Here is a 22,882-nt window from a genome sequence, read left to right on the forward strand (position 1 = left end):
TTCCTGCCCAACCATGTTCACTAGAACTAAGTGTACTCCACGCAAAATGTCAAAGGGAATAACCTTAGGCATATGATGCTCTCCTGTGACAGTTCCCGTGAATTTGGGGGAGAGGGTACATTTCTCATGTGGGAGAATCTGAACATCGCTGACTGGGTAACTGTGAGTAAACAACACGTTTGGCGGTTTTTCACGTGAATGAGTTCTTGGAGATGATGAAGATTGCTGAGATCAAAGAAGGCCACTCGGGCACAGTTTACTTAGGTGGCCCACCTATTCCTGGCTGCTGCCAGCCTGGCTCTGGTGAAAGCATGATGCTGTGTTTGTTATATGGTGCCAGGAATGATGAAATGAACATCAGTGAAGACCAGACATGGTTCCTGTCCCTTGGATACTGTGGTTTGATCAGTAAAGACAAGCCCAGACCTTCCTGTTCTGCTGCACATGTTTGGTGGACTGAAGAGAGAGTCTTAAGCCACAGTGGCTGCCTCTACAGGAGTTTAGAGTGTAAACTATTTGAAGGCATGGATCATGTCCTAGATACCAGTTTTCAAGCTTACGTACACCGATAATTCTAGGAGCGACTTTAGAACTCAGATTTGTGTTCTTCCCCCCATAAGGTATCTGATTCAATAGGTCAAGGGTGGGATGGGGATGGGAGATTTTCATTTCTACTAAATTCTTTAGGTAATTGCTCTAGGGGTTCCAGGATCTGTAACCGAGGAAGCTGTACCCCTGCAGGTTTTGAGTTCTGATGGGGCACTCTCAGGGGCCTTATATATAGGCTTGTTTTCCCAGGTCAGTTGACGCTGTACCTTCACACACTGGCATTCATATAGAACAGAATAGCAGCAGCTCTCATCCCGTCATGCTCAGCCCAGCAAGCCAGAGTACTCAAGCAAGACCCTTCTGAAACAGCCAGCCATCTACACCTCCATCTATGGCCCAAACCATCGGACAGTGGGGTCTGGCTCTCAGCAAGTCTCCACTACATCACTGGTAAAAAGCTTGTAAGGAGAACAAGGACACACAAGAGGTGAATTTGCTATATCCCATAACCCTAATGAATACTGTTTTTAGTAAGTGGTGGGTTTTGGAGAAATGGAGTTCAAACCGCCATTTTTACATGATATTAAGACCAGGATCAAGCAGTATTTTGGACTTAGAATCCAAACTTTCTGGATGAAAAGTGGAATTTATAAATGCTGAGACCAACTAATGTTTAGGATACGGTCATCATGCTTCCTTATGGTTGTTGAGGCACTACAATTCGAATGAACGGGATGTTTTAGAGCAGAGCAAGGAGCACATCCTGATTCTGTAGTCTCAGCACTTCCCAAAACCAAACCCACTGCCATCGAGTCGATTCTGACTCCTAGAGACCCTACAGGACAGAGTAGAAGTGCCCCATAGAATTTCCAAGGAGCGCCTGGCGGATTCGAACTGCTGACCTCTTGGGTAGCAGCCGTAGCACTTAACCATTACCCCACCAGGGTTTCCTCTCAGCACTTCAGTGTTGAGTAATTACTTTAAAAAAAAGAAGGCAATCAAAGTGCACAAGGTCAGATTGTGCTTCTAGTTCTTTAGCCAAAGAAGAAGTAGCTTGTTCTCTAGTTAGTAGTGTTACACAGTGGCTGAGGTGCAGAAAACCCTAAATGATTTTAATAAAGAGTTTTACTCCCTTTAAAGATCTATTCTCCATCCCCCAACAAAATATCGGGAGTAATTCACGGGATTCTCCACTTCCAAGGCACTGAAGATGCATACATTCATCTCATCTGATCCCACACAGCCCTGTGACAAGGCAAGAGCTTGGACACGCACTGGACTTGAATGAGGCCAGCGCTGCCTTTACCTGAGTGATCTTGTGGACAGCACAGTCTCATCTGTACCATTCACTCAGCAAATGTGTACTGAACGTCTTCTAGAGTGATGGGTGCTCTAAGAATTAAAGTTTTCACCCGTTTTCAGTTGGTGAAAATTCACAAACTGCACGCTTAAAATATCTGCACTTTTCTGTGAAACATACTTCAATAAAAAGTTAAAGAAATGAATACATCACTCACATCTTAAACAATGTCACACTCTAATAGTTCAGGCCCTGTACACATGTAGCTATTGTTGCTACTTGCCATTGAGTCGATTGACGGTGACTCCACCTGTGCAGAGTAGAACTGCTCCATGGAGTTGTAAAGGCTCTGAACTTTGAGAAGCAGACCACCAAGCCTGTCTTCTGAGGTGCCTCCGGTGTGTTCAAACACCATCCTTTGGGCTAGTAGTTGAGTGCTTAACCATTTGCGTCACTTAGGGACTCCTATACATAACAGTCTATAAATAGGCAAGTCAGCTCAGATTCTTCCTGCCCCCATGGTTTTATTGAAGGAGTTAAAAGGCCTCAAAGCAGAACCCAGGGACCTTGGTCTGGCCCCATGATCTTTTTACCATATGATAAAGCCCCTCAGACAGTCGTTGGGAGTTCTGAATTTACGTAAATTGAAACTACACATTACCAAACTAATCTCCAGGGATTATGTGATTGGTTAACCAAGTAGTCTCAGGACCTAAGCCAGCATTTGGTATGAAGTAGGCTCTCAAACCTGTTCAATAGTTGAAAGGCAGAGAACTCCTTTGTTTACTAGGTAGGAGTCAGTTTTGCTCAGAAACAGAAAATACCTAATTTTTTTACTAGTCCAAGGATTTCCTGTTACCATTTTGTTCAAAGCTGTACACATTACTGTCACTATTACCAACGATGCAACCATGTATTAGGGATTTATGTATTCTAAAATTCAGTTAATTTTCACAATAGCCTCAAGAGGGAAATGTACCTTTACAAATAAGGAAATTGAGGTTCAGGCCGAAGGGCACAGAGAAAGTGATAAGCAAGCCCATACTCTTAGCACTTCGTAACCCTGTTTGGAACGGAAAACTATGTAACTAAAATTATGACTGAAAAAACCAAGCATACACGCACACCTCGTACATACGGACTCCCTGCCATATAGATACAGAAGGACCCAACCTGAGGAAAAAGGGTACCACTGCCAGCAGAAGCATTTTATTCTCATTTTATTTAAATTGTCAACAGCTGCCATTTGGTTGTATAGCAAAATTTGTAAAAAGTAACTTTTTTCCATTTTTGATATTTTTATGAAAATTATTTCCTTCTCCAAAGAAGTGTTAATAACTACCATATAACATTTACTTAGTGGGAAAAAAAAAAAAGAACAAAAACAGCTTTTAAACACTTGTGAAACAGAGAGAAAGATCAGAGTGGAGACCTGCTGGGCCTGCTGGAGGTGCTAAGCTGCCCCAGGGCACCGTGGGCACTTCATCCAGGCCGAGGGCCAGTGTGCCCTGCAGACACTTCCTGGGGGCTTCTGGTTCCACGAGCCCCCTCCCTTTTTCCGCTCTACCTCCTCTGTTGTCGGCCCTCCTTCCTCCAAAGTCTGTCCAACAAAGGCAGCAGGACCTTGAATACGTGTTCAACTTTGTAACGGAGACACGATACTGTATTCAGAAGCTCAGAGATCCCCCCATCCAGCCTGGGGGAGGAAAAAAATCCAACATAGCATTGATGGTTTCATTTTCTTGTCCACTCAAGCACATGCTCGTACTTATTAAATGAATATTAGATGCTTCAAAAGTCCTGACGTGGAGACAGCACAAACGTTCCTTATAAAAAAAGGTGCAAAATTATAAAAATTTCTGCAGCAGTTCAGGCTCCTCAAGCGGAGTGTCTAGAAGATGACAAAGCTGGCTGAGCAGCGTCCCTTTAACGTGAACAGCAGCTTCCACTAGGAGTTTTGAGGGTTTCAGTTAGACCACGGGAAGCTAAAATCCAAGTTTAAGAGGCTCCCTTGCTGACCAAGTATCTTATATCTATATAATGGAATATATTCAGCAATAAAGAGGAATAAACTATTGATCATATTACATCCTGGATGAACCTCAAAAACATTACGCTAAATGAAAGAAGTCAGGCACAAGAGATCACCTATTCTTTATGGTTATGTCCAGAAAACACAAATTTATAGACAGAAAGTAGATTAGTGATTGGCTGGGGCTGGAGGTGGGAACTGGAATTAAGTGTCAACAGGGATGAGTGATCTTACTGGGTAAGTGGGGTGAGGGTGTGTGAAAAAAAAGTCTCAAAACTGAGTTATGGTGATGGCTGCACCACTTGGGAAAGTCACTAAAATCACTGAATTGTACAGTTGAAATGGATGAATTTTATGATATGTAAAATATACCTCAATGAAGGTGTTAAAAAGAAACTTCCTGCCTTCCAAACCACCCACCAAGCATTCAGTATTTCTGAAAGCTCACAATCAACAGAATTATCACTTAGTGCTGGTTTATAGACTGAAAATTTTACTACTATCTCAGTCTTTTCCTTTTTTTTAGCATTAAATAGCCTAGGATTTTTATTTATTATTTTTAAAAAGGAAAGCAGGGTTGGAGGAGAAAGCTTAGTAAATATTGCAAATGAGACTCCTAGTAACAAAATCTAAGGAGGCTTTTTCTCTTGAAAAAGATGGTGCATCTGTCCCTTTGCACACTTCTCTTCTGTCCCCTGGGGGTTGGATCTCTTGGCTGACACCATGTAGAGACCAGTGTACTCAGCTGTCCTATTCTCACAACCCCCTAAAAACTCAAACTGACTGGAAACAGCAGTAGGGGGCTGGGTGGAACATGAGTGTTTCCTTGGGTGGGCTTCCTGCTTCCCCGTCACCAAAAGCAGCTTCAAGATGGGAGAAATAAAGACAGAAGATTAGAAGCAAAGGAGAAAAAAAAAAAACCTTCCAAAATTGTGACTAGCCAAGTCTGTGAGTGACATTCACCACAAGGCTGGAGAGCAGTGTGTGTGAAAGTGCTCTGCACACTACATAGGGTGGAGAGAAGAGAATTAATGATCCATGTGGGCAATGAGGGGTGAAATGACTCACACGCGGAACTGTTGGCAGAGGCAGGAGGAGAGCAAAGCCCCCGCTGCATGCCAAATTGGGTTCAATTCTCCTATCCTCTCCACCTACTTCTCAAACTAATGATGCTGGCATTATCCCAAAGAGTGACTGGGCATACAGTCCTCCCCAGTAGGTGGACATGTCCCAATCTTGGTCACATTTGTTAGGTTTCTGCCTATTCCCATACCTCAACATCACCCAAACCAAGAAACTTTATTAGCCTGTGGCACAGGAATCCTTATCAAAGAATGCCTGCCCCCTACAATCACAGGTGAGTAGATTCCTGGGCTCCAGATGTTTCGGGAGCCTGGGCAGTCATTTCTTTGCATGGGGTTTGCAGCAGTGCTAATGCAAGAAGATTCAGACAGGCTGTGTCCTTTGACTTCCTCTTTGCATAACTCTCCTCTTTACTTCCCCAAACCCAAAACCCACTGCTGTCTAGTCGATTCTGACTCATAGCGACTCTATAGGACAGAGTAGAACTACCACAGGGTTTCCAAGGCTGTAAGTCGTTATGGAAGCAAACTGCCACTTTCTCCCTTGCCTTATTTCCCAGCCTCGCCAAAACCAATCAAAACTTTTGCGTTATAGCAATATACAATTTGGAAAATGCTGCTTGGTATTTCACCAAAAGTTTTATTTTTAAGCCACAGTTAACAATGTAATCCTAATTAATGAGACCCTAGCTGTTTTTACTTTGGAAACGAAAGATGCTGCAATAGTCCAGCCTTTTCCTATGGTTATTTCTCATTTGACCTTCTGTGATCCCCAAAAGTCCACTGCTCTGGGTCAGAAACTGGTCCAGAGATCCAGGTATGCGTGTGCTCAGGCCTAAGTTTTCTGCTGCAGGCAAAAGGCCTGAAAAAATCAAAAAGGCATTTCTACTATTTTTTTTTTCCTCTTGAAAAGAAAGAGATAAAATAATTTTCATCTTGAAGATTTAGAGTGAAATAATCAACCATAATAATCAGAAATCAATCACTAATAAACTAATACTGGGACCAGCCAGATCTGGCAACTGTCAAGACACGGTTTCATCTCTAAACAAACTCTCTGACTTCCAGTTGCCAATAAAGTTTGAATCGAGTAGTGGCTTAAATTCAACATCAAAATAATCACTTATAAATAAATACACGCCTCACCATTAAATCGTAAAGGTGTTGGGCCTGACCTGCACTTGGGACCTTTCCTACGAGGAAAAGTCAGACAGACCGAGGCTACTATCCTTCCCCTGGCGAAGGTCCAACAAGACCCAAACATATTTTCTGCTACAAAGTTGGCAAACTCAAACAACAGCTGAGCCTATGATCTGGGCAGTTACTGTGCTCCCACCTCACAACATAAAATAGATGGAGAAAAGAGCTGGGCTACAAGAAGGAACCATTTATAGCACAAGCCTACACATTGAAAAAGGTGTTACATTATAAGCCACCTCCTGACCATGAAGTCAATATCTCTGAATGGGACTTAGGCTCCACTGCTCATCTGACAGAAAAGTTTTTTTAGTCCTAACCAAAAACGCCTTGTGAAACATGCTGAAGACCAACATCCAAAGTGGAACTGCACAGCAGCAAGAGAGGTAAGCCCCTTACTGAACCTAGCCGCATAGCCTACCCAGGTGTCAGAGCTCAAGCCTCCCCAAGGGTGAAGAAACAGCTTAACTCCAGATTCCTGCAAGACTTTCTGGATGGGGAGCCAAATGAGAATCTATCGTACTCTATGACAGAGGCATCCACAGTCTTGAGAATGCACTTTCTGTCATTTCATTTCCAAAAGCCTTCAGAATTCTGAGGTTGGACAGGCAAATGGAGACTGAGGGAGGAAAAACTGCCCCAGGAGAGAGACCTCTATCTCTGCACTTCCAAGTTCCTCTCTGTTAGAGGAAACTACCAGCTGGAAGCTGAAGCTGGAGTAATGAAGTTTCTTTATTCATAGTCCTCCCTGAAGAAGAGTTAATGGTTCCATTCTCTTGAGGTAGACGCTTGAGGAATTAATGTGTTTGTCTGGAAATACAAGCTCCCCAAGCTAATCTCCTATGACATAAGACCTAACAAGGATGGCCGGTTTTCAAATGATGTTATCCTATAGATTCAAATGAGGAAAAGATGTGGTTCATATTTTAAATTTGACATTAGCCTGTTGCCATTCAAAAAGTCAACAAGGGAACTCATAAGAAAAAGAAGTTTGCTAAGCTTTCCAGACCCCAGTCCTTTCTTTCCAACCTCTGCCCAACATCCACATACTAAATTTACACAGACTTTATTTCAAGTTACGTGATCATTTCCTTACAGGCCTATCACACCACACAGTAGCAGTCACAAAGAAGCCACCATCATCCTCAGGCCTATGCAAGTCCTAGTCCAAGGACAATGGCCAGGACTAGACACGATCTCTTTCAAACACGACTCTGCCACCTGCACCTCTATCACACAAAGGAAGCTCCTGGTACCCAGTTTAGTTCCTTATAAGTATCAACAAAAACCCCAGGAAAGATAAAAGGAATGCACCCAGAGAGTGTGACTAACAAGTTTGCAAAGTGGGGTGTATGCAAATTGCAAAATTTTGTAACAGTTGACTATATCCTAACAATTACAGTCACCTTGATAAAGCAGGCTTCACTCTCCTAGGCTTGGAGTTCCTCTGCACAATTCTACAGGGTGGAGGAGAAGCACCCAAACTGTGAATTGAGCTTCTTGCTAATGTCCTGAAAAATAAATTTACCTGTAAAAGTGCATAAGACCTTTCTGAGGGAATGACAATACCAAGGGGACCAAGTGTTCATGGAACTGGAAAAAAATAAAATCATGCAAAATAGACTTAAGACACAACTAACAGGCTTCAAGGATGACTCCTCCAGGCTCAAGCTGACTGCCATCACAGCATGCCTCTCATACAGCTTTGGTAATGATGTCTTTTCTTGGTAAATCAGAGTAAGGCTGGGGAGGACAGGAGACAGGGGAGTACCTAGACACCATGAGGGATGAGGTGGCAAATCACTTGTAGTGTTCTTTTACTTTGTAAATGATGAGCCTGATGGTAGCTGTAAACAGAGGCCTAAGAGTAGGACAACGGTAACTGAAATGACTCAAGTGACAATCACCATCACAGTCCTTCCTTTCTGATTTACAACTTTCATCAACCATCAAGAGTTACCATAAACCAGTACTTTAAGATTGTGTTTTCTTGAACAGGGTTCAGGGCAGGGAAAAGTGGGCTTGATACGCTCCTGGTAATCCCAGTTCATTGCAGGACACCTCCTGGGGTGAGGGAGCTGAGCTGCGTATTCTGGTTTGCACCACCTGCTTCTTCTGCTTGTTCTTTTTCCATCCAGCTTAGCAAACATGACAAGTAGTTCTCCAGGTGTTCATTGCCCTTGTAAGTATACAGCAGGGAGAGAAGGGCATTTCTTAAACACCCAGTTTTTCTTGGTCAGCTTATTTTGTTTAAACACACACAGCAGACATTCCTGATGAAGGAAAAAAGAAAAAAAGACTGCAATTTCCTTAACTCAAAAGAGCTAACAAAAAAAAGATGAAACTGCTCCCCATGGAAGTCAGTAGAACAAAAGAGAAATACTCAGAGGCTTGTAGAATAAGACTGAGCACATTAGTTACTCAAGTCACAGGAGTTAAACCACTGTTCCCCTTCCCCGATGAGCACCCCTCCCCAGCCCACCCCCCTCTTCAGCTCCAGCTTTTTGTGCAGCGCTGTCCCCAGAGGTGGGGACATACAAGTCCTCCTCAAAGCTTTTTGTCAGCTCAGTACTTCACTCCTGGAATAAACTCCTTGGCATCTGGGTTCAGGTTACTTTTGCTCTGAAAGAAGAATCGAGAGATAATAAATCCCAAGGAAGTTGCACTTTAAAAGTCATTTTCTCCCTGCCTCTATTACTACCAGTATCTTTCCTTCAGCTCAAGGAGAGAAATAAATAAAATTCTCTGTATAGCAGGCTGTGACTGCAACCTATGCCAGAGTTCCATAAACACAAAAGCTGGGCTGCTCCCAGTGGCTCCTGACACACTAAGCCCTGACCAGCCTTGTTTTCTCCTTACTTTGGACTCCTGTTTCCTTCATGACGTTTTCCCAATTCTCATCAGAGGCCCATAAGTTTGACTCCAAAAGGAATATTTCAATTCACTGAGTATCTTAACTTGATGAAAGTCAAAAGAGTTTTCCATGAAACCAGTTTGGCTACCACAATGCTTATTTTTTGTCATCTTTCTTCCTCACCTCCTTACCTATGTACTCTCATGTGAATATCCAAAACCTCAGCAAAACCACAGGGCACAGTCATTCGGAACAGGAGTTGTGTGAGAACTGTATCAGTCACAGAACACATTAAATCAACAGGGCAGACAGGGAATTAGACTATCTGGTCTTCCAAGTGGAAAATGGGCTCTCAGGAGTATGTTCCTTCCAAACTGGGCAGGCAATGTTTATAACATTCAAAACTATATTAAATACAGATTTGGGAGGTATTAAAAGGGAAGGGCAGCAGCAAATCATAATTTGAAACCAAACCAATTCAGTGTTCAATTTTTTATTCTTAGTCCCAATTCCACTTTGAAAAGCACCTTAGGGAAAAATGGAAAGTGGTGATACTGGCAATAATAAATGTTTTCACAGAGCTTTATGAGGTGCAATGTGTCTTCAAAGGACCCTCTTAGTAATGTTTATGTGGTGAGTGAAGAAAGAGTAGCTTACAGGGCTGCAGAGACTTGCCCAAGGTTACAGAGCCAAGAAAGAGGTTCTGTGACTCCAAATCCCATATTCTCTTCACTACACTGCATGTAGAACCACATATGGCTCTTACCAAAATATCTTCAGAATCATGAGTGTCGCTGATTGAAAGGCCATTTAACTGTTGCTGCAACTGTCCCATGGCCTGCGGCAGGTCTCGTGATGGAATAAACCAGTCTTGGTCTTCCTCATCCAGCATCTCCTGGAAGCAGCGGTCCAGGAAGTCTTGCTCCTGCAGCTCCTCCTCCACCTAGCAAGCAAAAGGGAGGAGCTCAGACTGACTGTGCCAATGGAACTCCTCCCTTCCAGGTTTCTGCTCACCTCTTCCCTCCAGAGGTTTTTACATTACAATAAAGAATGATTTTGTATAACATCTACTAAGAATGAAGATGCTTCTAATGCCAGGCTAGGGAAAATATTTCTAATTTTTGCAATCAAATTCCATCAACAATAAGACTGAGTAGTTATTCAAAATAGCAGAAATTCAAGCTCTTCACAGATCTTCTAGTATTTCTAACATACCACAGACATTTTCCATTCATCTAGCACTTATGGATAATCATTTGAGAGCTTGAAATTCTTTTTTTCGATCTTGTTAAGAAGCAACCTTCTTAAATTCCCCATTTTACAAGTATGAAAAAAGACACAGTAACTATGTGACTAGCTCACTACCTGGATAAGCCCAAAAAAAACCAAACCCAGTGCCGTCGAGTGGATTCCGACTCACAGCGACCCTATAGGACAGAAGCAGAACTGCCCCATAGAGTTTCCAAGGAGCGCCTGGTGGATTTGAACTGCCGACCTTTTGGTTAGCAGCCATAGCACTTAACCACTACGCCACCAGGGTTTCAACTACCTGGATAACCAACCAAAAAGCCAAACCCAGTGCCGTCAAGTCGATTCCAACTCATAGTAGAAACCCTGGTGGCGTAGTGGTTAAGTGCTATGGCTGCTAACCAAAAGGTCAGCAATTCGAATCCGCCAGGCGCTCCTTGGAAACTCTATGGGGCAGTTCTATTCTGTCCTATTGGGTCGCTATGAGTCAGAATCGACTCGACCGCACTGGGTTAACTACCTGGATACAAAACCCAAAAACCCACTGCCGTCGATTCAATTTCGACTCATAGCAACCCAATAGGACAGAGAAGAACTGCCCCGTAGAGTTTCCAAGGAGTGCCTGGCGGATTTGAACTGCCACCCTCTTGGTTAGGAGCCGTAGCACTTAACCACTACACCACCAGGGTTTCACTACCTGGATAAAAAAAAAAGTGGAGATTAAATCAAAAACTATTGCTCAGCTTCTGGCCCACTCTCCTGGTAACGAGGTCCCCATGGGAGAAAAATACTTTCAGGATCTTAGAAAGATGGAACACTTTTTGGCACACCACCAGAAAATGAGATGGCATCAATGTTGTATTCTTTTGAAACAAGAAAAAATATATGAATATTTAAACAACTCCATATTTCTTAAACATGGCCTTAAATTTAAGCAATATATACCTAGATGTTTTATACTCCTTTGCATACATTGTTAACTCTTAGTAATGAACATGATTAGTAAAGAGTATGGCTCGCTCTGCAGATTTGAGTGTGACTGAGAACACAATCTGCCCTCCCCTTCCTGCAGCTGGCCTGGTGACAGATTCACAGCTCACTAGTGCCACCATCAGAGCGGAGGTAGAGCAAAAAATAATCACCCAATGATGTTTCAACATGACGAACATATTATCACTGAACTGTACATGTGAAGACTGTTGAAATTTCAAATGTTTTGTAACATATATATTTACCACGATAATAAAAAAAAATCAACCAAATTTGTCCATGTCGTTGCCTCATAAATTCAGAGGAAGAGTCATGGTAGTAAGACTTAAGAATAGTGCTTCAAATTACAGTGAGCCACGCTATTTTAAATCTCAATGAGATAGTCATGAAGTACTTAAAGTAACGACAGATTTCCAAGCCACGAGACTTGACATAAATGTTCAAGATCTGCCCTGACTCTCTAAGAACAAAGAGCTTGCTCCTCCTTATTAAATCTGTGTTCAATTAAACATAAATCTTATTTTTGTTTGTGGTGATGAGAAACTTGGCAACGATTATCGGTGATGGTTGCACAACACGATTAAGGTAACTGATGTCACCAGATTGTACACCTGAAAAATGTTGAATTGGCAGATGTTGTGCTATATACATTTTCACAACAACAAAATATCTACTCTTGTTCACTGGTACAACCGATGAAGACAGATACACCTGGGCACAAAGGTGTGACTGATGACATGGCATATGTGCTATTCAGAGTAAGTCCCTTGGGGTGGAAACTGCTGGCTGAGCCCCCTAAATCGTTTCCCTGTTCTTCCCAGGGCACCAGGCTGTTCAGTTAAAACCACATTTCTTCCCGCCCATGCTGGATGTGGCATGTGACTATTCATCAACCGAATGTCACCAGAAGGAATGTGGGCAACTCGGCATCACCTGGTTAAAAGGAAACCCCTTGCCTTGGCCTTCACTCTCTCCCCCTTTCCCAGCTGCTAGACTTCCTAATTATCCCTCAGCTGCTTAGCTAAAACGCCCTGGGGATGGCAAAGCAACCCCATGGAAGAAGCCATGTGGTGGCAGAATTATCTGTCAACCTGGAATGCTTAGTTGGGCTGTTAACGTGACAGAGACGTTAGACAATGTACTGTTGAATCTTTGTTGAAGCAGTCTAGCCTTATCCCACCTAACACACTTCTCTATCTCAGATTCACATTCTGGCAGCACCTTGGTTCCCATTTGGGGCATACCAGGCTGGCTGTCTGCACACAGCTGTTCTTTCTCAGAGGTCACCGCACATCAGATTAAAGCAACCTTATTTCATATGCTCAATAGCCACACCTCACCCCTTCACACAAATTTCCATGAAAACATTTCAAAAAGAGAGCAGAAGATAGAGATTTCTAGGAACAAGGCTTAACCTTATCTGACTAATAAAATTATATAGTTTATCTCTGTGAATTCTCATCTTACCAGTGTTCGTATTAAACAGAAAAAGGAAAGCTTACAGTTCAGATACAGAAGGTCACTCTGCCTTTCTAATAACTTATGAGTTTACAGTTTTGCCATTATAAAAATTGGGGAAAAAGAGAGAAAATAACCATCATATACAATTTTGCCTTTCTGAAATAAGTGTTGTTTATCTTCTAGTCATTTATTTCCATCATTTCTTGTGGCATACTCTGATCCACATAATTGTGGACATATGGTATAGAGAACATTTTATCTTCAGACTAAAAAAATCATTTCAAAAAAAAAAGTATATACATTGTCTTAGTTATCTAGTAATTCTGTAACAGAAATACCACAAGTGGAAGGCTTTAACAAAAAGAAATTTATTCTCTCACAGTCTAGGAGGCTAGAAGTCTGAATTCAGGGTGCCAGCTCCAGGGGAAGGCTTTCTCTCTCTGTTACCTCTGGGGAAAGGTCCTTGTCATCAGTCTTCCCCTGGTCTAGGAGCTTCTCAGCACAGGGACCCTGGGTTCAAAGGACGCGCTATTCTTCTGGCTCTTGTTTCTTGGTGGTATGAGGTTCCCCTGTCTCTCTGCTCGAGTCTCTTTTATATCTCAAAAGAGATTGACTTAAAACAAAACCTAATCTCATAGATTGAGTTCTGCCTCATTAATATAACTGCCTCTACTCCTGCTTCATTAACATCATAGAGGTAGGATTTACAATGCACAGGAAAATCACTCAGATCACAAAATGGTGGACAATCACATAATGCTAGGAATCATGGCTACCTTAGTTATCTAGTACTGCTATAACAGAAATGCCACAAGTGGATGGTTTTAACAAACAGAAGTTTATACTCTCACAGTCTAGTAAGCTAAAAGTCCAAATTTAGGGCATCAGTTCCAAGGGAAGGCTTTCTCTCTGTTTGTTGGCTCTGGAGAAAGGTCCTTCTTATCACATCTTCTCCTGAACCAGGAGCTTTCTGCACAGGAACCCTGGGTCCAAAGGACATGCTCTGCTCCTGGTGCTGCTTTCTTGGTGGTATGAGGTCCCCCACTCTGCTTGCTTCCCTTTCCTTTTATCTCTTATAAGATAAAAGGTGGTGCAGGTCACACCCCAGGGAAACTCCCTTTGCGTTGGATCAGGGGTGTGACCTGTGCAAGGGTGTTACATCACACCCTAATCCTCTTTAACGTAATCTAATGTTGTCTCATTAACCACAAGCAGCGATTAGGATTTACAAGGCATACGGAAATTATATCAATCACAAAATGGAGGACAACCACACAGTACTGGGAATCATGGCCTAACCAAGCTGACACATATTTTGGGGGACACAATTCAACCCATGACAATGGCCTAGCCAAGCTGACACACATTTTGGGGGGACACAATTCAATCCATAACGCTCATTTAGAGAGTCTGAAAAATATAGTAAACAAAACAAGGCAGAATTTCAAAACTCTGCCAGCATCCTTCCTCCCTTCTTCCTCAGCTTTGACGAGTATAGTCAGTGCAGTAAAATACGGCGCAGCCACAAGGTGGCGACAGGTGCCCATCTGCTACACTTAGCTATATACCTTTATGTGCTATGCTAATCATTGAGGTGTGATGTGGGTAACCAAGAGATGCCTCAGGCAGCATGCAGTGTGATGGACTGCTTTTATATGGCCTTCCTAGCCATGGTCTTGCAACTCCCCCCAAAAGATTGGGTAAAACCAAAGAAACCAAATCTGTTGCCACTGAGTCAATTCTGACTCGTAGTGACCCTGCAGGACAGCGTAGAACTGCCCCATAGGTTTTCCAAGGAGTGGCTGGTGGATTCAAACTGTAGACCTTTAGGTTAACAGTCGAGCTCTTACACAAGGGCTCAATGATTGGGTAGGACTATGCAGCTAAGGTGCTTGTGGCCCAGCAAAGGGATTGGATGGCCTGCTGATAATATAAATAAGGTGCATGGCATTCTTGTGGGGGCAGGACATGCAAATAAGGTATATGGAACTCTAACAAGGGGACTGGTCAGTTTTGCCATCCTGCTAGGCTTAAAATGAGCCATCCCAGAGGCGGAAACAGGGGACCTAACTACCACCAAGAAGAAGAGACATGAGCAGTGTGTGTCCTTTGGACCTGGAATTCCTGCACTGAGACCCTCCTAGACAAGAGAGAACTGTAAACCAGAGATGGCAAGATGGCGAGAAGCAGCAGCAGAGAAATGGCAGCAGCAGAATCAGGAGACTGGCAAGAGATGGCAGGGTGAGCTTCCCAGCCCATGGAGTGAGAAAGCTGAGTGCTTTTCGGTAGGAGGCTTGCTGGTGGAGTGGGGTACCTCCAGGCACGTGGTGGAGCCAAGCTCGCTGACCAACAGAGTGAGAGAGCTGAGTGCCTTCGGGCCGAGGCCTTACTGGTAGAGTGGGGTGCCTCAGGTACTTATTGGTGGAACTAAATAGTGTTGGAACACTTGCCTGAGCATGGCAGAGACCTGGCTGAGGGCTAGAGAAAGGCCTGCCTGGGGGCATGGCTGAGAAGAGGCGGTTCTGATTGAAGAACTGTATCCTGAGCTGTAACCTGTTATTTCCCTAATAAACCCCATAACAGTGTGTATGATCTATGAGTTCTGTGTGGCTGCTGCAATGAATTATCAAATCCAGCAGAGAAGTAGAGAGTGCCATGGGAGGGACAGCTGGTGTCAAAAGGCTGGAAGGTGGAGGTATGTTTGACCTCTGCCTCATAGGAATCAACCTTGGGCTGTTGATCTTGATTCTCTTTCTCCCTTAAAAAGTTAGAGGGGGTCAGATGCCAAGCTGCTATTTTTACATAGCACTAGAAGAAAGTGATCCGCTGGGGGATCCCAGGATAGAACAGAGCACAGGGAACCCAGGCTAGGATAGGAGGCAGGGAACACATACCTTGTTGACCTAAAATCTCTGTACCAGTGGTATTTCTCTGAGAATATATAACTTCAGTACTGGAAACTCAGGGTTGATTCTACTCAAGTTAACCTTATAAACGAAACAGCAAAAAATGTCTAGGCTCACTTAGTCTTTCTAGGCAAGGGGTAAATCTCTCCATGGCAAATTCCTATATGTCCTAGACCCTAATCACGATCATTATGGCTGCCTTAATATTTAGATACTCTGTTGCTGTACAGTCGATTCCAACTCACGGTGACCCTACAGGACAGAACAGAACGATTAGAACTGCCCCATAGGGTTTCCAAGGCTGTAATCTTTACGGAAGCAGACTGCCACATCTTTCTCCCTTGGAGCGGCTGGTGGGTTCAAACTGCAAACCTTTCAGTGAGCAGCCGAGCGCTTAACCACTGTGCTACCAGGGCTCCTTCCAATGTTTAAATACATAGAAACAATGTATTCTTAAGGAACACTGTAGCAACTACTCCTTATTCTGATTCTCAAACTGTATAACCCTTTGCATAGGTTTATATGGTTATTTTTCTAGGTTCTTTTTGCTTAGTAGGAGCATTTTAGATTAAAAATTTTTGTATGCATAGCTTTGTCCCTATCCCTCTGGTTTTGATATGAAATATTCTCAGTGTCACCAATTTTTATATCATTTGTAACTGCTTTTGATGTCCTCTTTAACCAAAGTTTTATTTATAACATAAATATATTTCTAAATAGTTCATGCTTTTTGTTATTAATTTAATCTTCCATGGCCAGAGAATATAACCTGTACAATTTGCACCTTACGGTAATTTCAGATGTTTTCTCTAGCTTAGCAGACAATGGAGCATGATAAATGCTCCCTGGATATTCAAAAATAAGGCATTTGCTATTTGTAGGATACAAAATTTGATATATGTCAATTAAATCAAGACTATTTAACATAAATACTCTGTATTCTTATAATGTTTTGCTTACTTAATCAGCCAAAGCATCTAGTCCATTAATTATCTGTCTCAATAAATATTTGCTGAATGAATAAATGTAAGTGAAGGTGTCCCATTAGGATGTGGATTCTATTGTGTTGTAATTTTTCCCTTTATTATTTTATTGCTATGTTACTTGGAAAAAATCCATAAATATATAACTCTTATTGCAGAATTCTTTTTCATGAAATTTAATATTTTTCCCTTCAATATCTACTTTATCCAATATTGATATCGACACTCCTGCTTTCTTTTATTTTAATTTGCCTGGTATTTTCCCTCTATAATCTTTTTTTTATATATATATAATTTTTATTGTGCTTTAAGCGAAAGTTTACAAATCAAGTCAGTCTCTCACACAAAAACCCATATACACCTTGCTACACACTCCCAGTTACTCTCCCCCTAATGAGACAGCCTGCTCTCTCCCTCCACTCTCTCTTTTCGTGTCCATTTCGCCAGCTTCTAACCCCCTTCACCCTCGCATCTCCCCTCCAGGCCAGAAATGCCAACATAGTCTCAAGCCTCTATAATCTTTTATGCTTTCCCTTTTGGAAGCATTTTACTTCAGATATTTCTCTTTTAGGGCCTTCACATGTGAACTTGTTCCCCATATTTTTTTTTTTTTTTTTTTTGTATAAGCGTTGGAAAATTAGAAAACTAAAAAAGAAGGAAAACATCACCCTTAATCACAATTTGGAATATATCTATCCCAATTTTTACTTATGAGATACCCCATGCAAAAAAAGACAGGAGGTTACAGAGTACAAAAAATTCCTTGTTAGATCTTAAACACTAGCAAGTGGCCATCTAAGATGCATCAATTGGTCTCAGCCTACCTGGAGCAAAGGAGAATGAAGAACACCAAAGACATATGGTAAAGATGAGCCCAAGAGACAGAAAAGGCCACATAAACCAGAGACTACATCAGCCTGAGACCAGAAGAACTAGATGGTGCCTGGCTACCACTGTTCAATGCCCTGACAGGGAATATGACAAAGAATCCCCGATGGAGCAGGAGAACAATGGGATGCAGATCTCAAATTCTCATTCAAAAAAACTAGACTTAATGGTATGACTGAGACTAGAGGGACCCCAGAGGTCCCCAGACCCTCTATTAGCCCAAGACTGGAACCATTCCTGAAGCCAACTCTTCAGACGGGGATTGGGCTGGACTATAAGATAGATAATGATACTGGTAAGGAGTGAGCTTCTTGGCTCAAGTAGACACTTGAGACTATGTGGGCAACTCCTGTCTGGAGGCAAGAAGAGAAGGAAGAGGGGGACAGGAGCTGGTTGAATAGACATGGGGAATACAGGGTGGAGATGAGGAGTGTGCTGTCTCATTAGGTAGAGAGCAGCTAGGAGTACATAGGAAGGTATGTATAACTTTTGTATGAGACAGTGACTTGATTTGTAAACTTTCACTTAAAGCACAATTAAAAAAAAAAAACTCCTACTTAGAAATGTATATGCAAAAAAACCCACAAGATTTTAAAACTCACCAAACATTTTTCATCTTTTTCCTCAGCTTGGATAGCCAGTAAGAATTAATCTTACAAACTGTACATAATTAGATTTTATCTTTTATTTTTTTCTTAATCCAACTGAGTCTTTTTCTCTTCTCTCTTAATTCTATGTGTGTGTGTGTGTGTGTGTGTGTATGTTTAGGTGTGGGTTAGATACAAACCATTCACATTTATAAATAGTATGTTGGACCTTAAGGAGTGCTGGGGGCAGTGATTAAGTTCTTTTCTGCTAACTGAAAGGCTGGCAGTCAAACTCACCAGCCACGCCGGGGGAGAAAGATATGGCAGTTCTACTCTGTTCTACAGGGTCACTATGAGACAGATCTGATTAGATGGCAACAGGTTTTTTTTGTTTTGTTTTTTTTTAATGTAAGACCTTACCACTTCCTTTTTTTCCTGAGTTATACTTTCTTAGATCTTGAATAAATTAGGTAACCTTTATTGGGACTGTGATGGTTAATGTTATGTATCAACTTGGCTAGGCTCTGATTCTCAGTAATTTGGCAGACACTATGTAATCACCTTCCATTTTGTGATCTGACGTGAGCAGCCAGTTGGTTGAAATGGGAGTTTCCTTGGGGATATGGCCTGCCTCTAGTATATAAATGGATGTTCTGGCGAAGCTTGCTCTTTTTCTTGACCCTGTACTTCTCTTAATGCCTGACCTCCGGTCTGGGAACATAAAGCTGCAGATGTCTCTGGCTTGTCACCTGACTTGAGGATTTTGGATTCACCAACCCTTGCATTCCTGTGAATGCAATTCCTACAAATTTTGGGTTTGTCAGCCCCTTCAACCATATGACCCAGCAGAGGTCTTCACAGCCTGTCACCTGAACCCACAGATTTGGGACTTGCCAGCCCCCACAAGTGGGTGAAGCATTTCCTTGAAGCAAGTTTCTCTCTCTCTCTCTATTTATATATGCTTCAATGGTTTTGCTCCTCTAGAGAACCCAGACTAAGGCAGGGACTTAACCTTTAAAACTACATTTCAATCTAGTTCTATCAGCCTTTGAGTCAGTGGAGATCATTTCAACAGAACAATGACTGTTGCTCCTAGTGTTTGGTGGTGTTTAGTTGTTTCTTATTTCATCACAAAGTCAGAAGATACTGTATCAGGGCTGCTAGTTAGAAATCAATTTCTTTCTTCTTAAGACCCAACTCAAGAAGCGTAGTATGCATGAAAACTATGCTAGTGATGGGATTGGTGGTGATGGGCAAACACTGTACGGTTCACCATGGGGAAACAGAGTAATGTGCAGGGAGAAATGGCATTAGTCGGATCCCAGATTCCTAAACCCTACTGCACCACCAAATGAGGAACAAAGAAGGCTTCTCTGAAACAGTCAATCCCTAACTTGAATATCATAGAAAAAACCGAAAACCAAGCCTGTTGCCATTGAGTCGATTCCGACTCATAGTAACCCTATATGACAGAGTAGAACTGCCCCATAGGATTTCCAGGAAGTGGCTGGTGGATTCAACCTGGGCTCTTAACCACTGCACCACCAGGGCCCCTGAATGTCACACAGCAGTTTCAAAATAAAGTTGTCAAGCTAGTATTACCTCTGAATATTAAGGTTGGGGGGAATATGAGTGAACATAGGTTTATCTGCTCAGCCCTTTTTACCAAAAAAGAAAAAAAAAAGCCAAACCCATTGCTGTTAAGTCAATTTTGACTCATAGTGACCCTACAGGGCAGAGTAGAACGGCCCCACAGGGTTTCCAAGAAGCAGCTGGTGGATTCGAACTGCTGACCTTTTGGTTAGCAGCTGAACTCTTAACCACTACGCCACCCGGGCTTCAGCCCTTTTTAAGAGTCTGGTATTTATTTATAACAATCCTTGAAGCCGCCAAGGGTAAAGTTGTCATTGCTTTCCTAGTTCTCTCAGACAAGTTATTATAATTTTTAGTCTGTCTTAGTTATCTTTTTTTTTTGTCTTAGTTATCTAGTGCTGTTATAACAGAAACACCACAAGTGGATGGCTTTAACAAAGAGAAATTTATTCTCTCACAGTCTTCTTGTTGTTCTGACTCATAGCGACCCTATGCACAACAGAACAAAACACTGCCTGGTCCTGCGCCATCCTCAGAATTGTTGTTATGCTTAAGCCCATTGTTGCGGCCACTGTGTCAAGCCATCTCATTGAGGGTCTTCCTTTTCTTTGCTGGCCCTCTACTTTACCAAGCATGATGTCCTTCTCCGTGGACTGATCACTCCTGACAACATGTTCAAAGTACATGAGATTTAGTCTTGCCATCTTTGCTTCTAAGAAGCATTCTGGCTCCACTTCTTCCAAGACAGTCCATGGTATGTTCAATATTCTTCGCCAACACCACAACGCCAAGGCATCAATTCTTCTTTGGTCTTCCTTATTCATTGTCCCTCTTTCACATGCACATGAGGTGACTGAAAACACCATGGCTTGGGTCAGGCGTACACCTTAGTCTTCAAGGTGACATCTTTGCTTTTCAACACTTTAAAGAGGTCTTTTGCAGCGCATTTACCCAGTGCAATCAATGCGTCTTTTGATTTCCTGACTGCTGCTCCCATGGGTGTTGATTGTGGATCCAAGTAAAATGAAATCTTGACAACGTTGATCTTTTCCCTGTTTATCATGATGTTGCTTATCGGTTCAGTTGTGAAGGTTTTTGTTTTATGTTGAGGTGTAATCCATACTGAAGGCTGTGGTCTTCGATCTTCATCGATACGTGCTTTAAGTCCTCTTCAGTTTCAGCAAGCAAGGTTGTGTCATCTGCATAACGTAGGTTGTTAACAAGTCTTCCTCCAATCCTGATGCCCTGTTCTTCATATAGTCCAGCTTCTCGTATTATTTGCTCAGCATACAGATTGAATAGGTATGGTGAAAGACGCACACTCTTCCGGACTTTAAACCAACCAGTATCCCTTTGTTCTGCCAAACAACTGTCTCTTGATCTATGTAAAGGTTCCTCATGAGCACAATTAATTGTGTTCTAGAAGTCCCATTCTTCACAATGTTACCCATAATTTGTTATGATCCACACAGTCGAATGCCTTGGCACAGTGAACAGAATACAGGTAAACATCTTTCTGGTATTCTCTTCTTTCAGCCAGGATCCATGTGACATCAGCAATGATGTCCCCAGTTCCGCATCCTCTTCTGAATCCGGCTTCAATTTCTGGCAGTTCCCTGTTGATATACTGCTGCAGACAATTTTGAATGACATTCAGCAAAATTTTACTTGTGTGTGATATAGCTCACAGTGTAGAAGGCTAGAAGTCCAAATTCAGGGTGTCAGCTTCAGGGGAAGGCTTTTTCTCTCTGTTGGCTATGGTGGAAGGTCCTTGTCATCATTCTTCCCCTGGACTAGGAGCTTCTCAGCACAGGAACCCCTGGCTCAAGGATGCACTCTGCTCCCAGCACTGCTTTCTTGGTGTTAGGAGGTCCCCATATCCCTCTGCTCGCTTCTTTCTTTTATATCTCAAAAGAAATTGGCTTAAGACACAATCTAATCTTGTAGATTGAATCCTGCCTCATTAACATAACTGCCACTAATCTCACCTCATTACCATCGTAGAGGTAGGATTTACAACACATAAGAAAATCAGGGCAGATGACAAAATGCTGGACAATCACATAATACTGGGAATCATGGTCTAGCCAAATTGATATTTTTGGGGGACACAATTCAATCCATGACAGTTTCTGGACTGTCTTTCTTCAGCTTCTTTTTTTTTTTTTCCTCTCTCTTTTTTGCAAGTCCTAGTTTTCCAGTACTTTTCCATGCATTCTGCCTGAGTACGATAAATGCCTAAGTAAGTTCATAGGTCAGACACCTGGTTCCTAATAGTCTCAGTTCAATCCTGCTCAGTGGGGCCAAGAGGATGTCATTGATTATTCTCAAAGCTAGTACAAATGGCTTATGCTTTCAACAATCTATTTTTCATTCAAAGGATGGATAAAGGCAGAGGGGAACAGGTAGGTCAACACAAAAGCTAAACACAGCCTGGGATCCAGGAGGAGCCTGGTTTGATTTAAACTCTGGGAAATTCCTACAGTGGCTTACAGTCACCTAAAGAAATTCAATAAGCAAACACACCCAAAATAAGGTGAGAGCAAGGCCTCTCTGCAGCAGTTACTCTGTAACATGAATTACACTCAGGACATATCATAGTGTGCAGTACATACCAATCTACTTGGTTATACATGGGCTCATCACGTAAGGATTTTCAGCTATCAATGGATTAGTCTGATGTTTGTGTCCTCTTTTAATCACTGTGGCAGAAATACATCAATATTTTCATTCAAAGTACTGTCACTATCCTCTCTTACCAGCTGAAGATGGTTCTTGGTGATTCTGGATCAGGCCTCTGTGTATTTTTAAGTTTTTCTAAAGCCAATCCACCCATTTCTTTCTTAATGGACCGACAGTATAGTATTACTGCTGTTGAGTTCTATGCATCATTTGCCTTCCACGTCTTTCTTTACCTGTCTGTTGAAATCCTCTTCATTTTCCATCCACATGTACTCTGCAAATGGGTTTTCCTTCTCATCATGCCCATTTATCCCCTGGTCCTCTATGGATTTTACACTGGGTGATGTATTGGCCACACTGGATCCATTCATTATGATAGAGCCTAAACAGGAGCAAAAAGATAGGCTAAAATAAATACAAGGATCGAGGGAACCTATAACACCCAGTTTCTTCCAGAAGCTTCTTAGGTTCTAAGTCAAAGACTTTAACTATAAAGGAACAGAAACTGCTTTTTTTTTTTTTTTTTTTAA

The 22,882-nt window shown here is 42.2% G+C and overlaps 1 protein-coding gene across 1 annotated transcript in view; it reads right to left on the reverse strand.

Annotated features, from left to right (window-relative positions):
- Window positions 1-3,052: 3,052 nt before the first annotated feature.
- PAIP2B (poly(A) binding protein interacting protein 2B) overlaps window positions 3,053-22,882 on the reverse strand; it is a 48,608-nt gene continuing 28,778 nt past the window's right edge. Inside the window, exons 2-4 of the mRNA XM_003413672.4 lie at window positions 22,586-22,734; window positions 9,781-9,957; window positions 3,053-8,782 (exon numbers count right to left, since the gene is read on the reverse strand). Of these exons, the coding sequence (XP_003413720.1) occupies window positions 8,726-8,782; window positions 9,781-9,957; window positions 22,586-22,723 (372 nt within the window). The 5' untranslated portion in view covers window positions 22,724-22,734 and the 3' untranslated portion in view covers window positions 3,053-8,725. The remainder of the gene's footprint in view (window positions 8,783-9,780; window positions 9,958-22,585; window positions 22,735-22,882) is intronic.

The sequence above is a fragment of the Loxodonta africana genome, chromosome 15 (assembly GCF_030014295.1).
Source record: "Loxodonta africana isolate mLoxAfr1 chromosome 15, mLoxAfr1.hap2, whole genome shotgun sequence".
Taxonomy (NCBI): domain Eukaryota; kingdom Metazoa; phylum Chordata; class Mammalia; order Proboscidea; family Elephantidae; genus Loxodonta; species Loxodonta africana.